Raw genomic sequence first — 23093 nt, 5'->3', positions numbered from 1 at the left:
GGCCTCCGCTAAATGTCCTACAGTTGCGCTGCTGCCCTCCGCCTCTCAGCCATGCAGCTGCAAAAAAAAAAAGTGACAGCTGGTACCTTATCTTCAGCTGTTATTTTCCATGTCCCAGTCCGACGCTCTATCCACTGCGCCACCGCCTGGTCATTCAGCTGTTATTTTCAAGTGCCAACGCCTCCTGAACAAGAAGTTAGAAAAACTACTTATGGAGATAACACGGCAGTGTTTTTAAGAGTTAATGTTTACAGGTGACTCAGTGACTCTGAACCAGTTCAGCTCCTATCCCTGCCACCCATCCTTTGCTCGTTTGTAAGGTCTGCCCCTATATCCCAGCCCCCACAGAGAGTTCTATGTCTCTTGCCTTTTTGAGACAGTGTCATCTACTCTACAAAGAGTCAAAAAGGATGTGGTTTCAAAGCTTGACTCTACTACTTACTACCTGAGAAAACAAGCCCCTTTATGATCTCTGAACCTCAGCTTCTTCATCTGTAAAATGGGTTATCATCAGAGCAGCTACCTCAAAAGAAATGGCTGTGAAAAATAGAAGCCAGTGGATAGGAAACCTCTTCATGACCCAGAAAGTGCCACACACACTTTCTTCACTGCTGTGACTCTTTTCCTCCCCTTCTCAGTCTCCTTTCCATTACCCACAGGGCTTTTCATTCTTGAACATGAAAATGAACATTGGTTTAAGGTGCTGAGTTCACAGGTATTGTGTGATACCAGCCATAGCTCCTTTGCAGACTTCCTTACATAGTACCTGATTATCACAGGGTCATTAGAACTGGGACGGGCCTTGATATAAGGGGTGTTACCACTGCTCTGAACAAGAACCAGTGCCTTGTGTAAGTTAGAAGTAAACCAAAAAAGCAATGGATAAACAGAGAACTACAGAACTGTCCAACAAAGTTCATCAAAGCTATGTTGCTTTGACCTAGTTTTCTGAATCAGAAATTATAGATACTGACATCAAATATCTTATTTAAGGTTTGCTTTTAGAATGTGCCATCAGAATGACTTGCAAGGCCTTTGGAAAGAGATTTCTATGGGTACATAACGTGTTATATTCATTTAAAGAAAACCATACTTTCCAAAGTGAAAGTACACAGAAACACAAAGTAGAATCTACCTTTAGCCTCATTGCTCATCTTGTGTTCTACCACTAAAATCAGAATGGAAAGCCGTTGACAGCTTTATGTTAAGTACTAAGGACATGGTAGTAAATAATACCCAGTAGTCCTTGCCTTTATGGCTTTCCCAGCCTAGCAAAGAGGCTTAAGTATCACCTGATGTCAAAAACCTTTGTTATTTGTAATTAGTATTCTCCTTCCACATATTAATCATTCCACCTATATTTCCCTGTAAAATGACAGTCTAACATTGGCTCTAAGTTTGCCATGCTTCTGTTCTTAAATGTAACCTTTTCCCCAACAATTTTACACCTATCTTTTGAATTCCTACTATCTCTGCATCTCAGGCCGTAGATAACTAGAAGTTAGCGATCAATCTTTTTTTTTTTTTTTGCCTAGCTTCTATAAATGTCACTAGTTTTGTTTATTAAAATAAATCATTTTTCATAAATTTAAAAAAGAAATGTAAATCTGACTCTTCACATACCAAACCTCTGCCCAGAGGTGAAAATATCCCCTGAAGACTTCTGGGGAAGCTATGAGTAGATGCCACTTAGAAGGAACATCAGGACCATTCTCAGTACCTTTAGGAAGCAGCTTGGCCTAGCAGAGCCTTGCTGGGAGTGGGCCCTGCTTGAGAGTGAAGTAAAGTGTTACTTAGGCCAAGGGCCATTTCTCATGCTTGTAAATGTAAGACACTCCTACCCAACCTCAGCTACCCTGTCCCCCGGGGAGACATCAGTACTTCACAGATTTATCCACATACTGCTTAATTTCCCCAAATCAGTTGCCAGTATCAAGCTGTCTATTATACTCACTCCTTTTATGAAATGAATTTGCCTGGTCTGATGTTGTGGCTGTTGAAGGAGGAACATATGGCATTGGCAGACAGTATTTCAAGAGAGATAAAGTAATGAGATGCATTACCCTCTAGTATCGGGAGAAACTAACTTAGATCACATGCCTCCTCTATAGAAGGACAGACAGGCAGCCCTTTTCAATAGCCCTAACCTATTTCCCACCAAAGGGGAGTCAGTCCTAGGTCTAAAACAAATCAAAGAGCAAACTTTTCTGGGTTTGCAGCAGAATCAGCCTCATCTCATGGCCCGGTCATCAACTGGGTAAAAGCAATGATTGGAAAAAGCATTTGCCTAAAGCCAGTTAACGTTTCATAGTTATTTGTTGACTCGAAGTCCACTATGAACCAGAAGGCTTATAGGAAATTACACTGGAGGAGCTGACACTTTTACTACACTGTCTTTCTAATTTCCCCGAAGTTTCAAGGCAATTATCACCAGTCACTTTAGAGGACTCTGCAATTTTTTATCTTCTTGAACTGACCCAGCATTTTCCTGATGAATTAACATTAGATTAAAATCCTCAGTGTCCTGTAGTATATGCTGATGAAGTCTTTGTATCATAAATAAAACAAGCAGACACTTGCTTTTAAACAATGTGCTTCTTTGGGAAACAAAATGGAAAAGGAAATAAAAGGTCCAGAAATTCTGATAATGTAGCAGCAAACTATTGGATGGGCCCTGACCTTGAACTAGAAGGTTTTATGTTAAGTACTAATGCTGAGTGTAGAGGACATGGTGCTCCATCTCTGTGTCAGACGAAAGGCAGTCTCATAGGTGACTGAGCTGATGCACTGCAGACAACTAGCCTCCAATTGTTACCTAGAGGTGTGACCATCGATAACCTGACACTATAATAGTGCTAAACAGTTTTATGAGGATGAAGGGGTTTGGGGAATGGTTCAGGAAGAAAGAGTAAGGAAGATTAACCCTGAACTGTGTCTGTTTCCTGTGTTTCAGCAGAGCTTGTAACTATGGTATAGGCTGGCTGTTAGTCCACTGTAATTTTCCTTTCTTCTCTTCCCAGGAGGGCAAGAAGACTTCATTCTTTCTTATGAGCCCGTCACAAGGCAGGAAAGTAAGTTCCCAGGATGCTCTGGTTCCTGATTTCCAGGCCACAACAGGTGACACCATTATAGGAGAGAAAGAGTGAAACAATAAGGACAATAAACACTGCTTAATACTGAGCTGTCCCCCAACCACATGCTCTCTCTTTGGCCCTATCACCAAACAAACACTGCTGACCATGGGCATTAACAGCTCCCAAGAGGATGGAGCAGCCCCCCTCCCCCCAGATGAGTGGTCTTTAATGGAAGAGGCCACATTCGCGTCACTAAAGAACTGGATAAAATCTCCCAGGAGACTGCAGACCACTCACTATTGAGAAAGGCTTTCTAGCAGACCTGTCCTAAGTTCCAGGTCATCTGTAGGCTGCTCCGGGAGCCTGCATTTCCTTTCCTTGGAGACGTTTATACAGAAGCTCATGGCTGTTACAGTGCAGAGGAAGTGCAAGCGTCAGATGAGGAATTGTACCAAATGAACTTCAGAGTTCCTTCTCATCCCACAATACAAAGGAATTTGGGGAAACCCCACAGAGCATAAAGAGTATTTTGAGCTGAGAAAGAGAAATTATAAAACCAAGTTGTCATTACTACTAACAATTACCTTTTAAAGTCATTATCTAAACAATGGCCAAACAGCTGCTTTGGAATCTTTTTTCCTCCCACTGAATTTACTAAATTCAGTAGTTGTTTTGACATTGTGTGGGCAGAACCTAAGAGTAAGCAAAGCCCCTCCAAATGCTTCTTTTCTTTGACAGACACTGCAGTTGCTTTTTGCTGTTAATAAATTCCAGAAAGTAGTCCCAGCTAACAAACACACGGAATGTTAAACATCATTTTCCCAGTACAGGACTGTGTGGGCAATTTATCCAATGAAGGAATGCCCTCAGCAATTCTTACTGTTTGGCAGTCTTGCCTTAAGTGTCACCCTTGAAGGGCAGTTTTGCAGTTTCCATGTCTCTCCTCATCGTCATCTTCCTTTCCCACTCTGTAGTAAACTATACTCGGCCAGTGATTATCCTGGGCCCTATGAAGGACCGGATCAATGACGACTTAATATCTGAGTTTCCTGACAAATTTGGCTCCTGTGTGCCTCGTAAGTATCACTCCTCTTTTCTCTGGAAAAAAAGTTTGGCTCCTTTTGAGATAATAAAACATTCTGTTCCTCTAATAGTCTCTACAGTGATTCGAACACTATCAGTTAGCTATTATTCAAGTATCTTATTTAATTTTCTCTGCCTAATGCATTTAATTTTCCTGCTAAGTAGTGTTCTCTAGTTAGTGAATATAATATGTTCTCCAAACTGACTGTGTTCTCCAAGAAGACAGGATGAATCCTTTCTTTGTAACTGTGATAACATTTATAATAGCATAGGATTATTGATAGGCATCAGTATGTTCTCATAGATTGCTTGAAATGACAGTGAAGCATCTTTTCCCGTAGAACAAGGGAGGTCAGAATGTTAAAATCATCTCAAGATGACTTCAGGCCAGGTGTCAATCAAAAAATGAAATAGCCTTTCCCCTATGTTTTAATAGCCCTAGGTGTTAGAAGGACAAAGACAAGAAAGGGGTATAACGCTATAACGCTTTAATCTACTCTCTAGGAGTTATAAACTTGAATCTGCTTTCTTGTCATTATGGACAGCTATCAAGTCTTCTCGTCCCTCTGAAGTTAGCCCTGTACAATTCTACCGCTCTCCCTCCTTCCACCCATCATACTTTCCCACTCGCCTACTTCTGTCTCTGTTCCCACTGGAACACATTAAAGTGCATAGAAGCCTTCTCTGTGGGTAGACAAACCCACCAGAAAATGTTAAATTTATTAAGTAATTAGTGCTTAAATCTGATCCCAACAAATATTTCTTTTTCACTCTACATTTTTTAAGCTGTATGCTGTGAAGCGTCTCTTTCACTTCAGTACTGTAGATGTCACCGGGACTACATAAGACTAGCAGGAACCGCATGTGCGTGGTACAGGGACAGAAGGGAACTAGGATGATGGCTGTATCTCCTGAAACTGTTCCCAACCAGGGCTCTGGGGAGAGATCCTGCTGCAGAATAGAAATGATCAAGCCAAACCCAACTTCATTCATAGCAACTTCCAGTTTGTTCCTCCAATTTTGAAAGAAAAATACAATACAGACCTTAAACACGATTTTCATTTTCTCCTCAACCTTGTGTACTCTTCTCTTACTCTTTTTTAAATTAATAGCACTATATTATAATAGTAAATACATGTCCATTGTACAAAACTTGGAAAATGCTAAAAATAAAGTTACACAAGAAAATAAAAACATACAGAATCCCTACATGGTACCCATAGATAATATCACTGTTGATATTTTCTTAGATTTCCATCTATTTATTCTATATGCATGTTTTCTCCAGCACTTGGGTACATATTAGATATATATGGTATTTTTTTTCACTCAACATTATTTAAAATTTTATATAAACACTTTAAGTAATTATTATGTCATTGTTAAGCATTCTTCCTTTATGAGTATTTTGGTTTTTCTCTACTTTGCACTATCATGAATTGTAATTAAATGTTATACTTATTAATAACTTATTGACTAATATAATTGAACATTTTTAAGGATAAAATTTTATGTTTTGATAATTTTTAAAATAGATTTCTAGAAATAGCACAGCTAAGTCAAAAAATGGAAATATATTAACATTTTTTTATTCTAATTGATAGTTTGCCCTTTTCTTCTTACCAAGCAGTTAGCTACCTCTAGCCAAAATTAGAGTTGGTAACTTTCGGTCCCACCTTAAGTGTGATGACCTACTTTTATCTCTTTTAAAGTACCTGAATATATTTGTATTGTGTGTCCATTTATTTTTCCTGGTTCTATGACACATTTTCTTGATTCATTGCTTGTCCCATAATCTTTTATTGTGTGCAGGACATTGTGATGCTACAATACTGAGAGTTGAGTTGGATGTTATTTTATATAGACATATATTATACATATATATAAAATGTTGAGTTGGATTTTGTTATTTTATATAGATATAAATATAAAAATATATATATATATATAAAATATTAAGTTTTTGTTCTGACAGGTAATAATTTACTGACAGATTGGCTTCTTCCAGTAATGACTTGGTGAAGGCAGGTTTAGAGTAATGTTCCAAAATGTGACCTTCTGGGGCCACAATATGACCTCTAAACTCTCTGTTTAGAAATGAAAGTGGCATGAATGTAGTCCCCTATGAGTTTCTCTTATCAAGAATCACAGCACTTCATTGCCTGCTGTCTGATGCCTGAAAATAGCCATTCCACATATTTTGTCTAGCTTTATAGTTGCTTATAGTAGGAAGCAAAGACTCTTACCTGTTGCTATATCATGGTGCCTCATATTACATATCTTTATATATCTGTGTTGAGAGTGTGATGAAGAAAATAAGTATAAAGAAAGTTTGTGAGTATAAATATACAACCTTAATCTTATTATTTTTTGTTTTATAAAGATACTACAAGGCCAAAGCGTGACTATGAGGTGGATGGCAGAGACTACCACTTTGTCATTTCCAGAGAACAGATGGAGAAAGATATCCAAGAGCACAAGTTTATAGAAGCTGGCCAGTACAATGACAACCTGTACGGAACCAGTGTGCAGTCTGTGAGATTTGTAGCTGAGAGGGTATGTTCACCAGTCATCTTACACCTTCCCTGAAGAAGGGTCCCAGGTGGCAAACTGCATCTTTTGGTCATTACTCTTTCCTGATTGCAGTTGTAAATTTTGATTAAATATTCTTTTTAAGACTCCTAAGCAAAGAATCCCTTTATAGCATGGTTGTTGCTCTTCGTTCTGATCTCAGTAAAATAAGCTGACTGGCGGGAGGGAGGAGGGGCGGAGTAAAAACCTAAAGGCATTAAACAGCTTGAAGTTTATGAAGACTCACTTTGTCCTTGGCTTTGGTCCCAGGAAACAACATTGAATTTATTAAGGAAGCTTTATTAGTCTTGGTTGTTTAGATCAGCACCCTCCATTCTTTTTATTAGCAGGAATTGCGTCTCATCCCTCTGAAAACTTGAGATTCCCATGATGGAGGGTAGATAGATGGGAGAATGGCCTAGCCTGCTGCTGCCAAAAATTCCAACTTAGAGGTGTAGCTGCTGTGATTGCCTTTCTGCTGATAAGTTTGAGGCACTGGAAAGGGGAGAACGTTCAAAAGGGATGAGGATAGGAAAGCACTTGAGAGAATTAATTTCATGGGTGGGGGGAATAATAGAGTTAAGAGCCAATTGTATTTGTTACATAATTGCTATTTGTTGGGTTGAATTCATTAATGTAGTGGTATAAATATTAAATAAAATATTTTAATGTCTATCTAAGAATACACTAAGAAGTGGCATCTATTTCCTTCTCTCTCAAAAGTTAGTTTCTATGAGCTATCTCATACTATTTGTAATCAGTTTCCTGGATATTTGTATCTATTCTCCTCTTTGAATGTACAGATATGACCTTTGTTAACTTGAAATGTTCTGGCAGGTGAATAATCAAACAGCTTTTAGAAATTTTATAGAGCTGCTACACTTCACAGATAGCAAACTTGGAATTTATTACTTATTGATAAATGATAAACCAACAATTCTGTGACCATCTTAGTATGTTTCTCCTGTTACTTGTGCTCAACTATTCATGGACTCTGTTCATTTTCACTTAAATATTATAGATGAGTTTTTATGCCCTATTGTTGGTTTAGGGCTGTTTCTATCTGCATAATGTGCTTTTTCTCTTCTTGAGTGAAGTTCTTCTAGCATCAGGGTAATGAGACCATTTCTCTCTGATAGACAGAATATGATGTGTGACAAATAAATCTACTTTTCCAGAAATACTTTATAAAGCAACTCCTTGCTCTGAGCACTCATTGCAGTGGAAGCCAAGTTAAATGGGTGTGCTATAATGTAATAGGGTTTTTATTCATTAACAAACAAGAAATGTATGTGCCCTGTGCAAGCCTCTCTCCCAGAATAAAAGAGCTAATAGTTAAGGTAACTCTTTTTGTGTGTGTCCTCTGATAGACTAAGCATAACAAGGCTAGGATACATAAAAGCACTCAGCAAATGCTTAGGGAATTGTTCTAAATTTACCTGATTACTTTTCCTTCAAATTTAACATCAGGCAGGGTGAGACAGTGAGGTAACTGTTTATTAGAACCAACAATTCTGTGAGCACTCAAGACTTGTATCTCCGTCCTCCTCACACTGAGACTTTGGGCAAGTTAGTTAATATTTCTAAGCCTTCTTCCCTTCTGCAAAATGTGTGTGATAATACCTTCCTCACAGATCTGGGAATGTGTCTTCTTGACAGTTGTTTTTGGAGATGCTTTACGAGCTTTATGAGAATAGACCCAGTCACATTACACATGGCTACATATCTTCTTTGTACAAACCATCAGGTATTTATTTAAGAAAACAAAGTTAACTGAGATAACACATGTGGAATGTCTATCACTGTTGCGGACATTTAGTATGGGGGTAATAAATATGAGTCATGGCAAGCATTCAGTGATGACCTGAAGATCCACTTTTCAACCCTTAGCGATCTTTTTCAACCCTTAGAAACCCATGATTCCTTCTACTCCCCTTAAACACACTTACATTATTTTTAGTGGATGTTGGGTTATGATCACCTTTTCTGGATTAACTCCATATTTTTCTTCTCTTTCTACCAGGGCAAACACTGTATACTTGACGTGTCAGGAAATGCTATCAAGCGGTTACAAGTTGCCCAGCTCTATCCCATTGCCATCTTCATTAAGCCCAAGTCTCTGGAACCTCTGATGTAAGTGAAGGCTTTGGAGGCCTTCATCCAGCCCCTGTTCCATATGACACAGTACATTATTAACAGCTCTGCCACAGCACTTACAAATGGGAATGCCATTGTGGATTTTTCTAAGCATTCCCTTTTTCAAAGCTATACTAAAGTTTTCCGAGCCAGTACAGACATAATGTCAGTAATTCCTTTAATGCCTTCACTAATGTTTCTTGACTTTTATTTTCATTTCACAAGTTGTGTGTGTGTGTGTGTGTGTGTGTGGTTTTTGTTGTGTTGTTTTAAGGGTAGATTGACTTAATTTGGTTTGGTTTTTGGTTTGGTTTTCCAAATGATAGGTAACATCATCTTTGAATTGTGTCTTATTTCTGAGAGCAGTTCCATTGGTAAATCTTTTTAAATGTGTAGGTTTGTATAGAAGGAGCAGACAATATTTTAGACTCTTTTCATTGACATTTCACTTTATTGTATCATAGAATTCTTATGTTCCTTAATTAGAACCTTAAAAGGGAGTTTCTTTATGGTTTCACAGTAAAATATCTATTATTTAAATCAACAGCTCCACACTTGTGCACATTTATGAATAAGAAAAAAGTGCATGATTTTTATTTTTCAGAAGACTTATAAAATACCTTCCTTCAAAAATCACTCAACAAATTGGGCAGATATTCCTGATCTGACTATAAAGTAACATAGTTTCTTTGTCAATTTGATAGAAATTGTTGGCATTACTTTTTAGACAACTCCTATACAAAATGAAGCTGCAGTCACCATAGAGGTAGCAGTGGAAAGAGGCTAAGAGGGATCTGAAAATGGGTCAGGCTAGGAATGATTCTTTGCTTTGCCGCTGATCAGTTCTGCGACCTTTAGGTTCTCACTTCTAAACTAGGCACATTAAAAATGCATACTCCATAGAGCCAGTGTAAAAGTTAAAGGTCATAAATGTTAAGTTCTTCAAACAGTCTTTGGCATACAGTAAGCATTCACTAAATAGTCACTGTTATTGCTATAAAGTATTTCAGGTTGCTTTATTATAAATGGAATAAAGAAAGCTATTTTATTATTATAAAACACATGAACAATACAGTACCTTTTCCAAGCGATCACAAGAGTTCATTGCTAGTGTGTCCTTTGCAAGAGCTTTGCTCAAATATGCCTCTGTTTGGGCCTCAAGACCTCAGAGTATTTGCCAGGGCACAGAAGTGAACCGCACAGAGCTGGAAAACTGTGTTCCTGGAAAGATCAAAGAAATTACTTAATCGTAGGTGAAAACAGTTACTTGCAGGGGCTATCGGCTAACTGTTCTGCCGTCGGCTCTGAGGGTGTAGAAATGAAACAAGTGGCAGTTGCTGCAGTTGCAGCCTAAGACAGGGGTCCCCAAACTTTTTACACAGGGGGCCAGTTCACTGTCCCTCAGACCGTTGGAGGGCCGGACTATAAAAAAAACTATGAACAAATTCCTATGCACACTGCACATATCTTATTTTAAAGTAAAAAAACAAAATGGGAACAAATACAATATTTAAAATAAAGAACAAGTAAATTTAAATCAACAAACTGACCAATATTTCAATGGGAACTATGCTCCTCTCACTGACCACCAATGAAAGAGGTGCCCCTTCCAGAAGTGCGGCGGGGGCTGGATAAATAGCCTAAGGGGGCCGCATGTGGCCCGCGGGCCGTAGTTTGGGGACCCCTGGCCTAAGAGAATTAGCTCCACAGTGGATCCCTGGGGAAACAGCCAGAGCTGTGTCTTAAAAGCAGACTACGTTCTCATCAATAAAAGATGGACAAAGTTTTAACCAGGGTGAAAAATTAAAAGGTCGCCAACAGTTCAGCCTCATGAATTTAAGTATTAAATTTAATAACATAAAGAGCTTTGCTTACAGTTGACACATGGGAAACTAGTGTTAACAATAAAATAATGGCTTGCGATCGTACTATCCCCAACAGCATGTATTAAATTTCTACTCACGTAGGATATTGTGTGTTGCACAAAGTGAATTAAGCAACCACAAATTCCATTATGTAAAAGTCATTTATAATCTGTGAAGAACCTCATAAATATTACAAGCAATGCTAACATTAATAATAAAAATATAAAAGTGGCCCTCACATCCCAAGAACAGCCTCTTAAAAGCCTATTTCATAAATAAAAAAATGTTGCATGTCATCAACACGCTATGGTATAAATGGCTTCCCAGGAAACAGGCCTGAGGGAGAAACAGCAGTTGCCCGTTTGTTCCGTGTGGTATTGGGGAGACAGGCCCATCTGGTGCTCAGTAGGAGGTCTACCTCCTTCCACAACTGTGAGATGACTTATTTAGTTTTGCCTTAGGGCACTGTCACAGCCACTTATCACCCAGGAAAATTACACTACTGAAGGCTGGGTTCCTCCATGAGAACAGTGAACCTGCATAGTGGCTGCAGCCCTAGCCATGCCTCTCGCACGCACGCACCACGCACGCAGTGATGCTGACATTCCAACCAATGTGTCCTCATTTGTGAATGCTGGGTGTTTATTTCCAGCTCACTCTTTTCCAACGCTTTCACTTCAGGAGCAAAGCTGTCCTGAATTGCTCCCTCCCCAGGGAGGAGTGAAGGCTAGGTCAGCTGGAACAAGAGCATGGCAGCTGTCACATTCAAGCATTGATACATCATCACACACATCATTTCTCAAGTGCACTCAACCACACAGCGTATTAGCACACACAGAGCTGACTCTTCAGAGAAGCATGAAATCGGGAGTATGTACGAAAGAGCCGTTCTTCTTACAGAGTGCCGCCTGTGACTTCATTCCCTGCCCAGCCCATGGCATAGAAGCTTTCCTGGGTCTCTTCCCCTTGCCACCCCCAGTCTGCTCATACCTTCTTGCTCCCATGATGGCCTGTGTTCACTTCAACTGTAGTATAATTATATTTATCTAGTCCATTCATTCATTCACTTAATCATTCAATGTGTTGAGTCAGGCTCCTTGCTACACCCTGATGAACAAGCCATGGTCTCTGCCCTCAAAGGACACATACAGTAGGCAAAAAGACAAAAACAAACTCATATGATTGAGAATTAAAAATCTAAATTTAGTCATTGCTACAAAAATTGCAAAGGAAATTCAGAGAAGACTGGCCAATATGTTCCAGAGAAGCCAAAGAAGATCTTGGGCTACATGATTTCTTAGTATCTGGAGCAAAACCCTGTCCTTCTGTGAAATGTATCCCTTGATTTAGCGCAGCATCTTCTGCACCCGAGAGTGAGCGCCATTCCCAGCTTTTAGGGCTTGTGCTATGTGGGAATAGGATTATAGACACCATCCCTCAGGACAGGATGAGTTTATTTCAACAACAGACATTCAGGAAAGCCTGGCTTCTTTATGTTGCAGCCATCAGCATCATGTTCACAATCATGTGAATATCTGACTTCAGGTTTTTGAGTGCTTGCATCGGATTTACTCTTTATTAAATGTACAACCTTAGGCCTGGCCCATGGTGGAGCAGTGGATTGAGGCCTAGGGCTTGCCCAGTCAAGGTACAGACCACAAGCAATCAGTGAAGCAATAATGAGTTGATACTACTCACTGCCCTGCCCCTCTCTCTCCTCTTTCTGTAAAATCAGTAAATGAAATTTTTAAAAATAAGTAAGTAATAAAATAAAATAAATGTACAACGTTAGGCAACTAACTCTCTCTACTACTTCAGGCCTCGGTTACTTGTTTTGAAAAAAGGAATTGAGTAAGGCCACGTGTCCAGACTCAGAACTCTGGCCTCCTAAGTGGCAGGCAACGGCAGCCATGCTTTTGAAATCTACATGCAGCTGTGGTGCTCCCAATGGACAAACTGAAATGCCTCTACTCTTGGCTGGACTTTTACCAGTCACTCTGGTATTCTAGTGATGATCAGAGGCAATGATTGGCAATCTTTGATGAAAAAATGAAAAGATGAAATAATTTGTATTTAATAAGTACAATTTGGTAGGGGAAAAAAATAACACTATAAAACATAGGAGAATAAAGCTGCCACCGGTTAGGAGTCAATAGATTAGGTTATTTTCCATTTTTCTATCACCTCAATTTGTTCTCGAGACTAGGTTGGATTTAAATAAACTTACCGTGATTAAGCAGCGTTTATATCCAGCTAATGATACACCATTGGTTGACAGACTAACAGAAAGAAAGGGACAGAGAATCTCAGGCATAATTCCTTTACAGCCCATTCTATGAGAACAAAAGTAAACAAATAAGCACTGGAGATTCTTCCTTAACAAGCTCCTGACTCCATCCTGGCTCACTATTTGCTATTACTGTACTTGCTTATAGTCTATTTGAAAATATTTTGGTCCTAGCGCTTTTGACTGTTACATTCCTTCTGTGTGCATTTTAATTCAAGCCGTCTTCAGCAGCTCCTTGAGATTCCATCTGATTATAAAAACAGGCAGTTCAGGGCTCTGAACTTTCCTGCCTTGCCATGTGGGGAAGGTGAGCAGCTGAGAGCTGCAGAATTCCGTTCAGCCTGGAAGATAACCACCCCCAAGGGGCTGTCACCTCCTCTATAATTCTTTAGAAGCACCTTCTGTGTTTCTCCATTCCACATGTTTTCTGCTAGGCCTTGAGGATGAGCAGCAGCCCTTGGGGAGGATGGAGGAGCAGAGAAATCAAAGCCTTCTGCACAGTCAGGGCCTGAGAACAGTCAGGTTGTGTTCGCTCAGATGTAGTAAGGCCCAAAATGCTGTGATGTACCTGCCCTCCTAGCCGTCTCTTCCTTCTCTGATCACCCCTGGAAGATTTTGTTCAATTCTACAACCCACATTTAAGAGAAGTGGAGGTAGAGGAGGACAAAGTCCAAGGAGGGGTGACCAGGAAGATTAGGATTCAGAAATCCTGTCCAAGGAGAGGATAGATGAAGGAAGTCCATTCTGAAAGAGGGGAAACTTCAAGGGACACGTGAGGGCTTCATTTAAAGACCCTAGGGCCTGTTGTGGAGGAGGGAAGTTTAGCCCTACTTTGTGGAACTACAGACCAATAACTAGAAATAAAATTTTTTAAAAAGACTTCCTGGGGGGTGGGGGGGGATTCCTGCTGCTAAAATTATTCTAGCAAAGGGGAGTCCCAGGTACAAACTAGGAAGCTGCTGCTGAGGTTACACCAGGCTTCCTGCAGGATTCATTTTTGCCAGACATTTTAATTTTTCAGGATTTGGATCATCCTTGTGTATTCTAATACTAAACTTTCATTTTCCTAGGGAAATGAACAAGCGTCTAACAGAGGAACAGGCCAAGAAAACCTATGATCGTGCAATTAAGCTAGAACAAGAATTTGGAGAATATTTTACAGGTAACGGGTTGTTTTTTTTTATAATTTAAAATTTCTTTCAATTACAATGACATACAGGGCAGGGAAAAAGAGGGTTTATAGCTGTTCATATAGAAAATATACAATAATTAATAGATAATGATATATAAACTCTGTTTTGCATACTCACAACTGTAAACCTGCTTTTGCCCCACTCTGCACAATTGTTAGTTTCGAGTGTACAACATAGTGACTAAACATATATATAACTTACAGATTGATCACCCTGAAAACTAGTAAAGGTAAGTTCATTTACCCTCAAACTGTGATAAAGGAGATAAATTGCCTGACATTTGGCATAAATGAGGGCCTGGTATATCTGGGCATTGAAACCTTCCTGCTGAAAATCCCTAATTCCCCTCTGCTTCACCCATTTACTTCAGGCTCTGGCTTCTCCCTGCTCTGAATTAAACTGCAGCCAACTTCCGGATTCCCAGGGGCCCTATCCACAACCAGGGATGCGGGATGCCACTGAGCTATCTCCCGCTATAAAGGAGAGTTTTAGCCTTGATGCTTCATTAAACTGTCCCCCTGGTATCATCAGAAAACTTGAAAAAGAAGCTTTTAGGGTTCAAAATGTGCAGTATCCGAAGCAGCGACTCTTGAGAAGCAGCCTAGGGCCTCCATTCTGTGCTTCAATGACTTGGAGGCCTGTCTCCCCATGAGCACTCGGGAGCAAGGGTCTTGAAACACTTCTCTGGATTTCAATTCATTTCTTGTCAGGTCTTAATGCAGAACTTTTTTTCTTTTTAAACATTTCCTTGGAAACATGAAGTTTGGGGAATAAAGGAAGATTTTCTTGCCTTGGGTATCCTGGGTTTGCACATATATTTTCATGAAACATTAATCAAATACAAAGAGTGAGCAACATTTGTGGAAGTTTCCTTACAACCGTTAGTTTGAAAACAAGGAATTTCCTCCTGAATTACCTTATGTGAAGTTAGATTTTTTTTTTTTATCTTATACAGAATAGAAAAACACCAGTGGCTTAGCAGTTTGAAAATATATTTGTTGAATTGGGTAATCTTAAGTAAAATTTCTATCAATAACAAAGATAGAAATTACATTTCAGCCTAAAAGAGCATCCAAGGTAGGACCATCAAATGAAAACAATGTGTATTTGACGATGGCTTATATTCCAGAATAAAATACAATAATCAATATATCCTGAGGAGTGTTTTTGAACATCTAAACCAGGGGTCCCCAAACTATAGCCTGCGGGCCTCATGCGGCCCCCTGAGGCCATTTATCTGGCCCCCACCGCACTTCCGGAAGGGGCACCTCTTTCATTGGTGGTCAGTGAGAGGAGCACTGTATGTGGCGGCAAAGCACGGCGTAGCTCATGTACAGTACTACTCCCGGTGACATGGGACATACACGTCACGGCTCCGGAAGCACGTCATATCATTTGTTACGGCTAGCAGTGACAAATATGGAACCGGACATTGACCATCTCATTAGCCAAAAGCAGGCCCATAGTTTCCATTGAAATACTGGTCAGTTTATTGATTTAAATTTACTTGTTCTTTATTTTAAATATTGTATTTATTCCCATTTTGTTTTTTTACTTTAAAATAAGATATATGCAGTGTGCATAGGGATTTGTTCATAGTTTTTTTTATAGTCCGGCCCTCCAACAGTCTGAGGGACAGTGAACTGGCCCCCTGTGTAAAAAGTTTGGGGACCCCTGATCTACACCATGCCTGGCTGAAACCATGTCTAAAACTAAACTATGGTGGTGCAGTGAATGGACTGTAGACCTAGAGTGCTGAGTTCGCCGGTTCAGAACCCTGGCTTGCCTGGTCAAGGCATGTGCAACAAGTAGTTGATAAACAACTAAGGTAGAACAGCTATAGGTTGATGCTTTTTGCTCTGCCCCCATCTCTCACTCCTCTCTCTAGGGAATCAATGGGTAAAATCTTTAAAAAATAAAATAAAATCTAAACCACAGTTCAGTACCAATTTATTTCTAAACCTTATTGTCATAAGGATAGTATTAACATGTTTTAGAGCTCTGGATACAAGATAGCTTTTGTTCAAAGAAAATAAGAAAATGTATTTAAATCTACTCTAAGTGACTTGATATTTTAGGTAGTACACAGTTTAGCAGTTTGTGTATGTTTCCTCCTATTTGTGTTTCTTATAAGTAGTTACCATAGGATATTCTCAACATGAGCATATAGGTAAAATTTTATTTAACTGGATTACTTGGAGAATGGATGGGGTTTCTTTTCAAAGGTTTTGGGGGTTGAGGAGATTTACTAAAGTTTCTTTTAGAAACTTTATTATTTTCTCTGTGTCTAAAATATCTGAATTTCTGTCCCTGACAAAGTAAGGATAGTACAAAACTATAAAGCCAGCTTTTTCTGAGAAATGGGGAGCTCTTACTCTGAAAAATTGATCAACACCTTGCTCAAGGCCTGGCCCAGAGTAGACACACATAAAATGTAAATGAATGAATGATTCCTTATCCAGAACAACAGATGGACATGTAGAAAGTATAAGGCCTGTTGTGCAGGTCTTGAAAGCATTTATTTTCATCAGTGATATAGCCTTGCTTACGTGGATTTCCTGCTTTTTCTTACTAATGAAAAGTAATAATAGACATCAGATCATTTACAGCAAAATGGTGGGATCTTGATAACATTATAAGGAGTGAAATAAGTAAATCAGAAAAAAACAAGAACTACATGATTCCATACATTGGTGGAACATAAAAATGAGACTAAGAGACATGGACAAGTGTGTGGTGGTTACCAGGGGTGGGGGGAGGGAGGACAGGGGGAGAGTTAGGGGGAGGGGGAGGGGCACAGAGAACTAGATAGAGGGTGGCGAAGGACAATCTGACTTTGGGCGAGGGGTATGCAACATAATTTAATGACAAAATAACCTAGACATGTTTTCTTTGAATATATGTACCCTGATTTATTAATGTCATCCCATTACCATTAATAAAAATTTATTTAAAAAAAAAAAAAAAGAAAAGTAATAATAAGCTTCCTGATGAGTCTGTCACTGGTTTGAGTTTCTGCTGTGTGATCTATGATTGATTCCTAACTCTGGGCACATTTCCTTTGTTTTAGCTATTGTCCAAGGAGACACCTTAGAAGACATATACAACCAATGCAAGTTTGTCATTGAAGAGCAGTCTGGGCCTTTCATCTGGATTCCCTCAAAGGAGAAGTTATAAATTAGCTACTGCACCTCTGACAACGACAGAAGAGCATTTAGAAGAACAAAATATATATAATATACTACTTGGAGGCTTTTATGTTTTTGTTGCATTTATGTTTTTGCAGTCAATGTGAATTCTTATGAATGTACAACACAAACTGTGTGAAGCCATGAAGGAAACGGAGGGGCCAAAGGGTGGGACAGAAAGGACACTGCGGTATGCAGGAGGCTTTGGTTTGCTCGAGGGGCCAGGTGTAGGGACGAACCTCTGACGGGCTTTGTGCTCAAGAGCTGGGCAGCCTCCTCACCCAGCAGATGTCCAGAGCTGACTTAGCTGCTGAGCTCTCTGTGTTTTTTGCTTTAAAGAAAAGTTGCCAGCACTTGAACTTCACCAACCTTCCCATTACCCACATCTGTAATTGGTCCACTTCGAATCTGATAACTATGCACATCCTTTGATTTCATAACAAGCAAAGGAAAGAAAGAAGGAAAAGAGAAAGGAGTCCCTTTGGAGACAGCATAATATCAGGGAAGGATAAGCGTGTAGTTTCTTTGGCATCTGCAAAGACGGGCATTCCATAGAACTCGCCAATGTGTGGAGGACTGACCTTACCGAGGGGAGGGTATTTCACCTGGGGTTACCTTTCTGATTGTTTATTGTCTATTTTGCCATTTATAAAGTGAAAGAAGGCACTAAAGATGAGAATAATTTATACGATAAAAATATATTAAATGTATAGAAACAAATTTCTATAGGTTAAAAAAGTTTTGTGAAATATTTTGTAAAGACTGAAAGACTAACTGTATGCACTATCGCAGATGATCAAATTCAAGAACTGGAAGTTGCACTCTCCCTTTTGTTGCCATTAAGAGCATCTGAGTTCCTTCCGAAGTTGAACACAGATTTCTCCCTCACTTACCTCCCATGACCTCCCTTCCCGAGTAGTGATGCACTAACATGGAGCACATCCCTTAATGAGTTGCCCTCATGGATATTTTTGGAAGGCATTTGGTTAATGCCTTTATAAGCTGATGGCTTTCAGAGACAAACTCATGCAAACAAGCTAAAAGGAAGATACTGCTTTTCCCTTGTAAAACAACCTGAACCTGCCATGCAAATAGTTGAATAACTTTGTTCCTAGTTACTTACATACAATTCTTAAAGAATCATTTAGTATTTTGGCCAACCATGAGTAATTAGGAGATGGGTTTGGGGGTTGTTTTTTTCACAGGTAACTGAGGTTTTGTAACAGCCAGAGATGGTATAGAGTTATGGAGAGATCTGTCCCAAGATGTACTATTTCTTTGAGGAAGAGAGAGAGAAGAGAACTATCTGGTTGGGCTGAGGGGTACAGACTTGTTTTTGTGTACCGGGCAAAGCAAACCATAGGAAAGAAAATGGGATGGCTTTGAGCTCAACCAATTGAACTGCCTCTTTTAGGGGCTGCACCTGGACCAAGTTTATTTTTTAGCAATTATAATAATGATGATTTTTTTTTAAAGGAACATCCCAAAGCCTATATCCTATGTTAGAGCTATGGTGATATTTGCTTTGCTTGTGCCCAATGTGTTTAGAGAGAGACTTTTCTGTGATCTCAACCACTCAACTCTGGGTTCAGTGCAGGCCCAGACTAAGCCCCATCGCCTTACTTCTGGGGTACATCCAGACCTGGCAGGCACTCTGCCACACTGTGCAGCAAACCAGCATGCAGGCTGGGGTGGGAGAACAAGAGGTAGAGCCATTAGCAGTGATGGGGCTTCTTCACAGCAAGAACATCAAAGCTCGGAATGAGGGTCTCTTTCCAAAAACAAGCGTTGTTCATCTTACACTAAATGCCACTCTGCCTGGCTGCAGTCACCAAAACAAACAAAAGGCAAAATTATGCATCTACCTGTAGTCTTGAGGCTGCCTTTGCCACTGGAAGGGCTGGCAATGTATTTTCCCTCTGATGAAAGTTAAATTTCTGGAAATTTCCTTAGGTTGCTCAAAATGTTAAAGATGTGATTATGTTTGCTGTTCGCCAGTTTCAGGTCGAGGTCCACTTTCATCAATATTGCTCCCAGAAGTTTTCTGCCACCAGAATGCCATTCCTGATCCCAGCTCTATTTTTAGGCCACCAGGATAACTTCTTTGGTTTCTCAACTGAGCATGCAACCATTTATTCAAAGGACTGTCATTAATGAGTAGATGTTTCCGCGGGTCGTGTGATGTGCTTTCCATTTAATATTAAGTATTGTTGTGGCTGAGTACAATCAAGTTGAACCACCAACCCTTGGTTTTGTAGTAATATAATTATTTATTTTCCTAGTGTAGATGCTTTCAGATTAGAATGGGCATTTGCACTGATTTTTTTATGTAGATTTATATAAATATATATATATACATATATATTTGCTTGAAGAATCACCAAGCAAATTGGTGAGAGGGCCTTTTTCCTATAGAATTTACACCTCCATTTGTTGTGTTGTCTTGCGCTTCCCAATGTTGAGGTCTCTATGGCTCCAAGGAACCGGTGTATTTTGCAGCAAACCTGACTAGTGTGGAAATAGCAGCAGAGTTACCCAGATGACATCTGGTGCAAATGCACTTGGAGCCTGGGGCCAGACTGGTGCTAACTGCAGACTTTGTCCGGAGCTCTCTCCAATCTGAAGGCTTGCTGGGGGCGCAACGTCACCTTCACATGCTGGGCCCTTTCGGAAAAGTGCCAGATCGTGTCACTGGTGCTATTTTTCATGCTCTGGTACAATGTGTAGCACCACAGGGGTCTCAGCTTTACCAAATTCCAAATCCTATTTGTCAGCTAATTGCAGGGGCATTTGGTTTTGCTCTTCTCCCATGGGATTTGTTGGCCATCTCTTTACAGGCCTTTTCTCCCAGCCCCGAGTTCTTGGGTTGGCTCGACCTATGTAGTGAGCCCACCTTACTAAGCTGCACTCGGGCACCTGTGAGCTGTCTTAGATCCACTGCCAGCCCTTCAGGACTCCACGCCAGGAAGAGCCCTCCCCTCCCTGGCTCTCCCCTTAGTTCTTTCCTGTTCTGCCTTCAGCCCTCCCCCCTTCTCTTTCTATCTCATTCTGTAGCACTTTCTGTGTACTCTGCTCTTATTCTTCCTTCCTGTCTTCTCCAAGTTGTTAACTTTCCTATGATCCTTCTTTACTCCCTCCCCTTTATTACTTATCTCTTTGTCTATCTCTCCTTTATTCTCAGTCTCTCTCCCCTCCTTTCCTGTTCTTTCTCTTTCTCTCACATCTGTGATTATCTTCTTTCCCCTACCCCACTTCTTCATTTTTCTGTCCTCTAAGGGCTCATGGCTGTTTCAGACAGCAAATCCATAGGCTGAACTGATGACTCAAATAGTTTGGGTCACTGTGTCACCTCAGCAGCCCAGAGAGCAAAGCTGAGCATGAGGTCCTGCACTGGAGCTGCTCCAGCACACCTCCCCGAGCCAGCCTGCACCACTGCCCTGCAGTGACGCTGCACGCTCTCTGGGTCTGCTGGCACCTGGGTGCCCCTCTGCAGAAGGCTGGTCCAAAGCGAGCCCACTCCCAGCACCATCCCGTGGCTCTAAGGACACTTCCTTTCAAATAGGCAGACTCTGGCCCCGACAATTACTCTGACAACAAAACTCTTTCTTCTCACTGAAGCCATGCCATCGCCTCCATCTGGAGAGAGACTTTTTTTCCCCATTCATAAACTTTATTCCATTTTTCTGTAAAGCCCCCTCTGCTTTTCAGCTGGTGATTGCTCTGGTGAGATTGAATGGACTAGCTAGTGAAATAACATCTCTTTTTTTTTCTTGGTCCCGCCTAAATTCCTACAAAAATATTTAAGAACTCGGGCTAGTTCCTAAGTTTATCATAGTAATTTGTCACTCCTAGGGGAACAAAGGGGACATTAAAGCATGTGGAGCACCTCCTGTGACAACTGATTTGCCAGAGGACTCCCTAGAGAACTGTGTGGATATGCATTTTTATTAAAGTGTATGTATGGCATATATGGTGTGTATGTCATGTATACACATACTGCATTGGGTATGAATGAATATGGATGGAAACCCATGCACATACTCTAGCCTGTAAATATCCTTCCTCACTGAAAACTGTGCTCTGGAAATCATGTCTTGTACAGCTGTGCAGTTTCTTGTAGCAGCTGAGGACAAGCTAAGACGGGTGGATGATTTAGACAAAGATCACCTCAAAGGTAGAATTCAGAATCTCCCTAGCAACTCATGAGGACAGACAACCAAATGTCAAGGTTGGCTCCCAATGGGATGGCAAACTTTTCTTCTCTCCTTTTTAAATCTGTGTTATCCTAAGTGTGTCTTAATTTCTGAGTGCACCAGGCTGTACCCGTGAGAGCCTTTCAATATGACAGTTTAGTGCTTCTCTCTGACAGGATGTTCCTCCATCTAGCCATAGTGCAGGACGGGAGGGAGGGAAAATACTCCTTGCCTGGGCTGGAGTTTACAGAGACACTGCACAGCTTACACTCCTGTTAAGTGTAAATATTCGACACTTCCATTCCATTTGTGTAAAAAAATAAAGCACACACGGTTATAAAGTCAAGATGTATATTTCATACTCAGTGTGTCCGTGCATACTTATTGCGTAGCCGTTGTCAGCGTCACCACTATATAAAAACACTTGATAGAGTTTATAAATATATCATGGTTTTATTCTAAGATATAAATATAATATTAAGGCATTTTATACTTTATAGCAAATTATTTACTCCCAAAGCATAATTTTTTTTTATTTCATAAAGAACAGAATCATTGATTTCTATTTTTATCCCATTTTTCCGATTTCAGGACTGAAGTGTAGTCATATAGTTTTGCTTTGAGAAATATGGGTGCTCCTGAGAGAAGCTGGAAAGGAAACCTTTGCGTATTTTTAAATATTTGGTTACCATCTTGCCTGTTTTTAACCAGGATTTCACTGAGAGAGAATAATGTATTAAAAGATAGTGGTTTAAAAAAAAATTCTCACGTTCATATGAAATAATCCCTCATTTCAAAATTGTGGAATTCCAGAAATACTAAGAATACAGAAGAGTATTTTTGTCTTATCAGGAATTTAAGGTACAAAGAAAGGCACAAATTGGAGAGGTGTTATTATATGGACAATACTCTGGGGCCACAAAAGAGATCAGGCTCTGATCTGAACATACCAGAAGTGGTTTAAGTTTGGGACCTGAACCTGCCCAGATGATGTTCTAGAGTCTTCCAAGTTCATAAGCATGCTTTGTCATACTGACATGTAGACAGCACAGGTCTGACAGCTGAAGGGCTGAAGGGAATTCCCCCCTCAAAGGGGTGAAATTTCACCACCAAAGTGAGCTCTCTGAAGTATGTTTTGCCTCAGGATAAACCATCACATCATTGGACCAGCCACTCAGAAAGCCAGACTTGTTGGTCACACTGCCTTGGTCATCACTGTGAGCCCACAGGAGTTCCCCGAAAAAGTTCTGTCACTGTCCCTGGTTCTTGGTGACGGTGAGCAGAGACATCAGCAGCACCAGTGAGAAGGCGCTGACGGAGGCTGCAAATCTATCGCAAGCCTCACATTTTGACAGTTACTCCGTTTTTAACATGTCCACAGTCTCATCAGGTCTACTATTAATGGTACCACTATACAACAGTCAGATTCACTGTAATATTGCTTGTTGGGGGAATAAGGAGGGGGGGGGGCTAGAAGAGTTTTGATTTTCCTTCATGTCCTAT

At 40.2% G+C, this 23093-nt stretch overlaps 1 protein-coding gene across 23 annotated transcripts in view; it reads left to right on the top strand.

The window, feature by feature from the left end:
- The window catches only part of DLG2 (discs large MAGUK scaffold protein 2), a 2140731-nt gene extending 2118795 nt beyond the window's left edge, over nucleotides 1-21936 (top strand). For all 23 annotated transcript variants that reach the window (XM_066369745.1, XM_066369736.1, XM_066369732.1 and 20 more), the window contains 6 exons: nucleotides 3021-3071; nucleotides 4049-4150; nucleotides 6541-6713; nucleotides 8752-8861; nucleotides 14087-14178; nucleotides 17280-21936. In XM_066369745.1, the coding sequence (XP_066225842.1) occupies nucleotides 3021-3071; nucleotides 4049-4150; nucleotides 6541-6713; nucleotides 8752-8861; nucleotides 14087-14178; nucleotides 17280-17386 (635 nt within the window). In that variant the 3' untranslated portion in view covers nucleotides 17387-21936. The remainder of the gene's footprint in view (nucleotides 1-3020; nucleotides 3072-4048; nucleotides 4151-6540; nucleotides 6714-8751; nucleotides 8862-14086; nucleotides 14179-17279) is intronic.
- Nucleotides 21937-23093: the final 1157 nt, after the last annotated feature.

The sequence above is a fragment of the Saccopteryx leptura genome, chromosome 1, assembly GCF_036850995.1.
Source record: "Saccopteryx leptura isolate mSacLep1 chromosome 1, mSacLep1_pri_phased_curated, whole genome shotgun sequence".
NCBI classification, from domain to species: Eukaryota; Metazoa; Chordata; class Mammalia; order Chiroptera; family Emballonuridae; genus Saccopteryx; species Saccopteryx leptura.
Note: the sequence above shows the minus strand (reverse complement) of the source record. Positions and strands in the feature narration are given on the sequence as shown.